The sequence below is a fragment of the Alosa pseudoharengus genome, unplaced genomic scaffold, assembly GCF_046254945.1.
Source record: "Alosa pseudoharengus isolate Yale_2024_CS ecotype anadromous, Long Island Sound unplaced genomic scaffold, YU_APseudo_1.1 YU_APseudo_1.1_scf_11, whole genome shotgun sequence".
Classification (NCBI taxonomy): Eukaryota; Metazoa; Chordata; class Actinopteri; order Clupeiformes; family Clupeidae; genus Alosa; species Alosa pseudoharengus.
Window position 1 is genome coordinate 22,181,462 of NW_027468576.1, and position 10,000 is coordinate 22,191,461.

Genomic DNA, 10,000 nt, shown 5'->3' on the forward strand with positions numbered 1-10,000 from the left:
CCCAGTCCGTCCTAGCCCAGGCCAGGGCTAGCCTGGGGAACAGGGCTGAGCCTGGGACCAGGCTGCTCTCAGTAGCAGGGCTTTTATTTTTTGAGGATATCATATCACACGCATAGTTTGCATTCTCCTGCTTGGCACTCCCGAACACAGGGTTTGATTCATGCACAGATGGGACAGACACACACACACACACACACACTCTTACACGCACACAGGCACGTAAGGCACATGCTTTACAGGTGATGCAGTGAATGTTCCTGTATGCACTGTGGTGACTGTGGTTTGTGAATCGTACAGCCGTTTTTTTTTTTTCAATCCTATAGCTGTTTGGTTTCTGTGCCTGGGCCAAATAGCCCATAATAACCTCCGGCAGGTAAACACTGGTAGCAAAACTCTGCCCTCGGAGTCTCTGAGTCATATGCTCCTGCCCCCTCTCCCGCTCTCTCTCTCTGCAGCACTGTGCCCCTTCATGGCACTGCTGATTGATTCCATACACTAACAGAGGGGGGCAGCTGTGCAAACAGACGCTATGCTGCCTGGCAAGAAGTGCACTGTCATGCCTGGCACCCTCTCCTTGCCTCGGCCCTCTCCATTACAGAGTGTGGGAACCAGGAGGCCCCTTTCCTTCACCCCCCCTCCCCCCCCAACACCACCACCACCACCACCACCACCACCACCACTGAGGTCAACAGAGGCTCCAGACCACAAGAGCATTCAGACCTGCAGACCCACTGGAGGTTTTGCTTCATGCTAATGCTACAAGCTAAGGCAACGAGGTAAAGCTTAAGCTAGGAGCCAAGAGGCTAAGTAGCTAATTTCAAGCTAGCTTAGGCTCCTTGCTACTGACGGACAGGAGGGGGGTGCTGATTACTGTAATGCAGACCTCCTTCATGATCATCTATAATGTAAACACATGCTATGGGAAAGACCCCTTAAAGAATACCAGCTATGAGCCAAGCTCATGGGGCTTGAGGTAAAGCCAAGAGCTGACAGCTATGAAGTAGAACTAAATTCTGGAACAAGACATCGATAAACATGAAGTATACACACCGATGTCTATATGACAGGTATAACTGTGGAAGATAAAAAATTACAAGTGTGTATGACTACACTGTAGCAGTCTAGTCCATACAGCAAAGAGAGAAATATTTGCTCAAGTGCACTTAGCTTGTGTAGATAACCAGTACAATATGAGCACCATTACATGGATTTAAACAAATGTATTGTATTATCAACGGTGCATTTAACATACCACAGATATTAAGTGTGGCTTACACAGTGAGAGAGGTGCACTTGTTCTTTTATGACATTCTCTCTGTTTTTATGATGCTGACAGACAAGAGGTGCTGGCTGTGCACCCGTATCACATCCAAACCCTTTAGCTCTGCCATCTGAAACCCAACGGTAGACAGAGCAAGAAGCAAGCCCTTCCCCATAACTCATGCTCTGATAGATGTCAACTGGGGTTTGTGGGCCAAGTGTACACAATAAAGAAATACAGGGCGTCCGCGATCCAGGCTCGCCTTTCATTCGATCCGGTGACAACCCGTACAAGCTGTCAGGCAACGATTTCACAGTTGATCCCTCCTGGCTCCGCACTGCCAGGCAGCCTGCTGTCGTTACCGTGGAGGTCAGGGACCCCGCTCTGACAGGACCCATGCAGCAGGGACAAATTTATTGGCTCGACAGCTCCAGCACCCCGTGACAGTTGTCGGATGCATGCCAATAAAAATTAGGCCGCACCTGTGAAGAAGGGGACTGTGACTCCGACTTGTCTGAGCGCAAGAAAGACGTGTTGATGCCGCTCTATGCTGATGAGCTCATGTGTTGCTCATGTGCACTCTTTGCACTGTATCTTCAGGTGGAAAGGGCAGATGGGCATGGGGAATATGCCTGTGCATTTGGTGTTGGTGCTGGTGTCATGGTTACGTACCACCACCTCCAGCCTTCCGTAGACGCGGTGAGCCTTGATCACCCAGTTGACAGGCTTCTCACATTTGAGGAGCAGCACCACGTCTCGATGCAGCGAGGGAATGTCCGCCTCCATGGGCCGAAGATCCACTATAACGTCCACCTGGAACGCACTGTGAGATAGAGCGAAGGAGTGAGAGAGAGGAGGAGAAGAGAGAGTGAAAGAGAGATGGGGAGAAGATGGACAGAAAGTGCAATGAGAATTTGGAAAAGCCAGGGCCCTGCAGTATTAACATGCCTCTAGTGTCTGGCCAACTGATTAAAAAAACTGGACCACGTCCCGGAGAAAAAGGAGGACATGTGCGCTGCAGACTGCATCACGCAACGGCTAAATCCATCATGACTCTGCCCCGCTCCCAGACTTTCTCTTTTTCTCTCTTCTCTCTCTCCTCTTTCTCTCTCTTCTCCCCATCTCTTCCCCACAAGCAGCTGCTGTTAGGCAACGCACCGTAATCAAGTGCAAGGCTGAAGGGGGTGGGAGTGGGGGGGGGGGGGGTGAGGGAGGTGAGGCAATTACCTGGCAAAACTCTGATACAGACACCAGAGCTTTCCAAAACACGTCATTCAGTCAGCACTAACCCCTAAAGTCCTCCATTACCCAAAATAAACTTTGCAGAAGGGTTGGGACTGAGGTAGTGGGGGAGAGGGGAAGATAGTAACAGAGAGAGAGAGAGAGACAGTGAAAATTCAGGAAGGCAATGGAATTTGCATTCACATACCACACACTTGTGGGTTTAGAAAGCAGAAACCATGCTGTTATTAGCATGAACAGATGGATGTATAACAGCTACAGTACAACATATATAGACCAAAAGGCTACATTTCCTCAGTGTACACAATTTTCAGACATGTCTGTTGTGATAATTAGACCCTGAATTCAATACCGTAAGACACATAATGGGTCACATTATTTTAAACTATATTTATGTAACATGTTATAACACTTGAGGTTGACGTATGATTAAAAAAAAACATTCAGACACTATAAACTATCCACAGAGGATTGTACTTATTGCTCCCCTAGGCACAAAGAGATTCATTTTCATAATGACTATTAGCAGCTGATAACACACTGACTAGCAAAAATGCTTGTATAACACATCTCAGAGGTATGCAAAGTCCGAGAGAAAATGTAGCCTGGCGGGCAGCATTAAATCAAACCTAACAGCAGAATCAGTTGTAACTGGTCCAGGAGGACTCCTTTACCTGCTGGAATTGGGGGCCTGCAGCTCAATGATGTGGACTTCATATTCATGGTCTGGACCTGTTAACACACAGCCTTTGGAGGGCTGGGGTTCCACGTAGCTGGCCAGGTAGTTCAAGGAGAGGAACTTGTTGTCAATCTTACACGTGTCCGAGAAGACAGGATCTGAAGAGGGTTTGGAGAGAGGAACCGTTTGACATTAATCAGTCAGGGGTTGAGAGGATGCCTGTGTGTGTTTTGACAGAGATCAGAATAGTGTGTGTGTGTGTGTGTGAGGGGGGGGGGGGGGGTTCACATGCAAAAAATATAACACAAGCTAGTCTGCTGGCCCCCCATGGGAGTACATAGACAAGGGAGTCTTTTTGAAATCCTGGAAGAGAATTTCACAACATGCATAAACACAACAAATCACCACCATTGTCTGACTCAGACTGTTTTCTTTTTTAACATTAACGGCTCCTCCAATATTTATGAAAAAATAAAATCTTTGCCCCCCCCCCACCACCCTAAACAAATAGACCAGGCCAATCTTTGTTCTTCAAGCAAAGCCTCCTCTCCTCTCTGCTCCTCGCCTGAAGAAAACAGAAGACAGATGCTTCCTTATTTGGTTTGGACATGGATTTGGACACGGCATGCTGAAAGGCCTGGCACCTTTCTTTATACCCTTCCTGGCGCTTTGAAACATGGAAGGGAGAGGGAGAGGGAGAGAGACAGAGAAAGAGAAATAGGGTGCAAGAAAAAGAGAGAGAGAGAGAGAAAGAGAGAGAGAACACAGTGTAGTGTAACTCTGTCCAGTCTCATCTGAAGGCACGGTGCAACAGCAGGGAGAGGCAGAGCTGTGGCCTGCCTGATGGACATAAACATGGCATACGCACGGCCGTGCCAAAACCACAGCCTCTGTAACTACAGCAGGCAAACGCTTTAACGGGAAGCGGCGGCGGGAGCACGCGCCACTACGCTCTCCACTCTGGCCTCTGGCAGCGTCCCACCGCAGCATACCTGAAATAATGCACTCATTACATCTCATGCTTTTCAGCACAGCCCCATTCCAATGTTTTTCCCAGGCTGGACGAAACAGGCAGAGAGGAGAGAGAAAAGGGGGAGAGGGGAGCACAGCTCCTGGGTTTGGTGACTGATGACGAGGGCGGACAAGCTCTCCCTCTACCATTGGTCGGAGCAAGTGAAACATGGGTTAGCCTTCAGCGGGGCACGGGGGCAGATAAATCAAACTTGCCCCCCCCCCCCCCCCCCCCCCCCTGAGGACAGACCCCCACCCTTCCACCCTTAAACCCCACCGTGGACCCCATCGGTCACATCAAACGGCGTCGGCACTTACACGGCCCACTGGAGTTGCCGCAGGAGGCCGCCGGCTCTGGTTTAGCTCTGACCCAACCCCTCCTCCTCCACCACCTCCACCGCTTGTCCCCCTGACAGTTACTTTCCACTCGCGCTTATCTAACAGCAGCCAGCGTTTGCTAAAACCATTAATACCTTCCACGGTTTACAGGGGGAAAAAAGAGAAAGAGAAGGAAAAAAACAAGCCAACCTGGCTGTGAAGAGCAGCAACCTGAGGCCCTTTCCAGGCGTGCAGTGCTGCAGGACCAGTGAGTCACTCAGAGGGGCCAGGGAAGGCTCATATGCTAACACACTGGGGCTCATGGTGTACGTTGGAATTCAGTTAAGTGTGAATTACAATGCAGATGATGTAATCATGAGCATTGTGTCTCAGAATGTAGGCTGCAGTCCAGATAGGCATAAGTCCTTTGCTTTGTGAACGATCTTTCTAACAGCTTGAAAAAGACTTTTGAAACAGTCAAATTAGGCTGCATGAAAGTGGGAGTGGGAATACCAGGCCCTCCCACCTACCTGACATTAAATGCCAGTAAACCACTTGGTCACTACTGCATTTTCAGAAACAACAACTGGCACAGGGATCAAAATGGTCTGACTTTCGCTTTGTTATAGGAAAGCTTTATATCAGTTCTCCATTCATTAGCCTACATTCACTTGGCTTTTCTTTCAAAAATCACTTCTGGCACCTGCGTTCTTGAGCGAGTCCCCGTGTTGATCTCTGTCTTTACTTTTCCATTGCATCCCCCTTACTCTTAGCTCATTGGACTGCTGAGAGGTCAGGCCAGAGGCCCATTCACACAAGCTAGCAATCAAATGCTGTGCCCAGCCCACACTCTCTCTCTCTCTCTCTCTCTCTCTCTCTCTCTCTCTCTCTCTCTCTCTCTCTCTCTCTCTCTTTCTTTCTTTCTTTCTTTCTTTCAACAGAGTGTTTCCATCTCTCAGGTGGCCAGCTCGGCCAGCGCTACGCAAGTCGTCAAAGGGGACGAGGGGTACAGGGTAAGAAAGGAAGAGAGAGGGAGAGATGAGGAGAGAAAGCAAGAAAGAAAGCGAGACAAAAAAAAGAAAGAAAGAAAAGCGAGAAAAAAAAGAGTAAAATAAATAGAAAGGGGGAAATGCTAGCGGAGGTGTTTTTCCCTGCAGCCATGGCTGTGGGTCCATGGAGATCAGAGCTAGCGGCCGGGGCAGCTCTGGGACCGCTTTATTACCCCAGAGTCCAGGCCCAGCGCTGGCTGTCAATGGCTACCATTGAGAGTGAGTTAGTGAGAGGGGCACTGCCTTGATTAAGGCTCAGCCAGGGAGGGCAGGGAAGGCCCATCATGCACTGTGAAATACACTGTTTGGAGAAAAGGTGTAAAACTCTCCCTCAGGCATACGGGAGGGAATGCGGTATACTGTTTGAGGCTAGCGGATGTGTTCACTCCTGTGCATGTTGTGTATGTGTGTGTGAGTGTGTGAAGGTGTGAGTGTGAATTATTTTGTTGAAGAGACGGAGACATAGACTAACAGACAGAGAGACGAGAGATAGCGAGAGTGAGAGAAAGAAACGATGCTGTATGTATTATAGAGGTTAGTGTGGTCCACTACCACACATACCTTCGCCCACTTTGATGTAGACGTCGTGTGCGATCTTCAGCTCGGAGAAGGAGGTGATGGCCCTGTACCTCCTCTGCGCCCAGGCCAAGAGGTGGTCGTTGCCGTGGGGAAGGTTCTCCTTTTTTACCTCGCAGAAGAGAGAGAAGTTGCCCACCTCAAACTGCACATCGGAGCCCTCCGACACCTGTGGGGAGACAGAAAAAAAGAGGTGTGTGAATCACAAGTTCACACACACACACACACACACACACGCACACACACACACACATGAACACACACACACACGCACACACACACACACATGCACACACACACACACATGCACACGCACACGCACACACACACTTGCACAAACACTCGAACACTCATACTGACACTCATTTCTGCTAGTAGCAACAGGTTACACCAAGCAGTCTACACCAAAGGGAGTCTGTTCAACTGACTGGTCTACTAGTGTCTGCCTGTGGACAAAGACTGTTTTGTATCAATGACTGACAACAGGAGTAGTCAACTGAGTGCTATATCCATCTTCAGCAAAATGAGAGAAAGGAGTGGAAATAATGTCTATTGTCAATATAATATGTCTACTCTATAAAGTAGTCTGTATAGTATCTACGCTTCCTTTGTAGCCTCGCTAAATTGTTTAAAAAAAATGATCTTGGTGTGAAATATCTGTAAGTGACCCATAAAATGTACAGGGGATAAATCTGGAAAAAAAATCTACTATATTAAATGTTTTTTTTAAAACCCAAAAGTAAGATTTTAGGTTTAAGACATTCACCAGATTCACCATCATTTAGGAGGACTTGACATAACAATGATCTCTCTATTGATAAAGATATGCCTGTAAAACCTGAACCTACTATCGCTGTGCTCATCCCACTTTAACTGCAGAGAAGGACTGAAACCAATAAAAAGCAAACGTGCCCGAGGTGAGATGGGGAGAGGAGCAAGGAAGAGTGAGTAGAAGAAGGGAACAGCATTACCAGACTTTCCTAAATTAAACCCTGCAGTGTTGCCAAAACGCATCCTTCACACTCCGATCATCATCGTTATTTCAGAGCCCCTCCAAACGGGCTGTCTGTACTCTCACACATGGTCTCCTTACACAATAAGGTGTCTGGTTTCCAGTGTTTATGTAACGGGCAACTGTGCGTCAGCAGAAGGGGAGTGGGGTGGGGGAGACTGTTTTCAAAATGGCCACTTCTGGACTGGAGAGTGCTTTGCCAGACACAGAGCAAACTGAAGAGGCATGCACCCGGATAAATGAGTGTGTAAACCAAAACACACTCACACATACACAAATGCCATGTGCAAGAGATTGTCTCTCTCCATTTGGATGCTATGATGCATCAGCTCCACGGTTCGGGCCTGACAAGGCCAGTTTTCCCAAAACACAACAACACCATCCGTCCTTAAACCACACAATACATTCAGCTTTCTCAAAAGAGATGTGACATTGTTATGGTTGCCTGGTACACAGTGTAAACAACCGGTCAAGTTCAGCACACATGCTCTTTTAGCTCAAGTCAAGAGCATTTTGTGTGTTTATATCTGTGTGTGTGTGTGTGTGTGTGTGTGTGTGTGTGTGTGTGTGTGTGTGTGTGTGTGCGTGTGTGTGCGTGTGTGTATCTGTGTGGGCATGTGTGTATCTCTGTGTGTGTATGTGTTTGTGTATGTGGAATGGAACTGTCATAGGGTTGAACGTAAATGTCCATCTTAAAGAAATTCAGTGCCAGAATTGAAATGGAGAGATTTCACCTCCAAAGTGTGATTAAATTGGACACATATGACTATGAGGAAAACAGTGAGTGCAAAGCCAGCTGTGATATGCATACAGCAGAGGAGAGAGAGAGAGAGAGAGAGAGAGAGAGAGAGAGAGAGAGAAGGAAGAAAAACAGAAAGAGAGGGATAGAGGTGTGTGTGAGGGAGGGAGGGAGGGTAGGGGAGGGGATGGGGAGAGGTGGTCTCTGATGAGGTGCTGATTTGTTTTTTGGCAGCCAGGCTGAGCTAGGGAGCGTACTCATTGGCCCGCTCAGCCGCCCATCCGCTCCTCCAGCAGAGACCACCCCCTTTGGCTCTTAATGGAGCTCGACCCATATGCTCCATTTCAGAGCGATAAACATTCACATGTGCTACGCAGGGAAAAAGAAAGACAGAAAGAAAGAAAGAAAGAAGAAGAAAAAAAAACACTCTGCCGTACAACTCCTGCTCTGCGGCCAAGCACACGGTCTAGACAGCCTACCTCATTAGATTTCCATCTGAGCTGCTTTTTCTGACCCCCACCCCCCAGCCAACCATCTCCCAAAGGTGTCCTATCACCACGTGTGGGTGGCACATGGGGGAGGGAGGGGAGATACGATACAGTTGCCCGCCACCCGCTGGCAGCCTCAATTAAAACATTACATCACACCACCAAGCTGATAGAGCAGCTGAGGCAGCTTCATCAGGCAGAAAGTCTGTGCTTGGGCCCAACCGCTGTACGACTTGTGTGTGTGTGTGTGTGTCTTTGTGTGTGTGTGTGTGTGTGTGTGTGTATGCGCAGGGCCATGTGTTTTTCGGACCGGGCAGAGCGAAACCAAAAGTTGTAAATGAGGGCTGGGACGTGATAAAACACCTCATTCTTTTTTCTCTTCTCGTCTCTCTTTTTCACTTGAAGACACGCTCGCCGAGCCCCCGCGCAGCTAGGAACATCTGCCTGACCCCTGGATGCTTCTCTTAACGTTCCTGGCACACGCTCCACAAATAATAAAACATACAGGGACGAAGGAGAGTAAGAAACAGAGAGAGGAGAGAGAAAGAGAGATAAAGAGGAAGAAAAGAGAGAGAAAGAGGCTGTTGAAGAATGGTTTTATTTTTAGCACCCACCATCCACCTCGGCAGGAAGAACAGACCACGGGAAGATGGAGTTGCTCACTGTCGGTGTTGCACAAGCTGGCTGAAAGGCCTGGCATGTTAGAGGCGATCGAGAGAGGAAAGAAGAAAGGAGGAAGAAGAAAATAAAAAGAGAGAGAGAGAGAGAGAGAGAACCAAAGGAAGAAGAAAGTATGAGGGGGTGGGATTGGAGGGTTTCTTTTGGCAGCCGTGCCAAGAGTTGACAGAGTTTATCGATTTAATTGCAGGGGAATAGGGGCCGTAATTAGTCGCAGGGAATTAGAAAGGCGAGCTCTGAGAAACACAAAATTAGCTCCAGGCCCTCCGAGCGCGTCCCGAACCCACAAGAATTCCAAATGGGAGTATGAAAGCATTAGGGAGGCCACAGTGGAGTGCTGCGAGCCAAAGCCGCAGCTCTCCATGCTGCGGGCCCGCTTCCCGATGCCGGGTGTGGGCACCCCCACAGATGCGCATGCACGTACGTACGAGTGCCAGGTGAGTAACGTCTGCCGCTGCCTGACATGAAAGGCCAATGGGAGGCGAATGCCAGGTCCCAGAAACTCCATAATGGCAAGAGCTTCAGACTTTAGCTTGCTTGTCGACTCGTAAAAATAAGGAACAAATCTCTTTTGGACACGAGCTCGGCGTGTTAATCAAGTATGCTATTTCCCTGTGCGCAATTCCAGTTTTTATGAAGTACACCTCAATGTGATTTATGAGGTAAGGTCATAGATACTGCTGCGGGGTGCATTGCATCATCAGACCAGATTACCTCACTGGAAGAGCAAACAACAGCACATGTGCCATGTGGCTGCATCAACAGCAAATTGTTCTTAGCGCTCTTTTTATTTGCGGACCCAGGGCTCTCTTGAAAAAGAGATGCCAGATCTCAATGGGACTCACCTGATTAAATAAAGGATAAATAAAAAATACAAATAAAAAATGTAACCTTAAATAGTTATAGATGGGCGAAAAACCTAAATTAGTAGGTCTGTAATAAGTCAT

At 48.2% G+C, this 10,000-nt stretch overlaps 1 protein-coding gene across 1 annotated transcript in view; it reads right to left on the minus strand.

Annotated features, from left to right (window-relative positions):
- tgfbr3 (transforming growth factor, beta receptor III) overlaps positions 1-10,000 on the minus strand; it is a 106,708-nt gene that overhangs the window by 30,346 nt on the left and 66,362 nt on the right. The window contains exons 5-7 of the mRNA XM_076278423.1: positions 6,122-6,305; positions 3,178-3,340; positions 1,934-2,084 (exon numbers count right to left, since the gene is read on the minus strand). Of these exons, the coding sequence (XP_076134538.1) occupies positions 1,934-2,084; positions 3,178-3,340; positions 6,122-6,305 (498 nt within the window). The remainder of the gene's footprint in view (positions 1-1,933; positions 2,085-3,177; positions 3,341-6,121; positions 6,306-10,000) is intronic.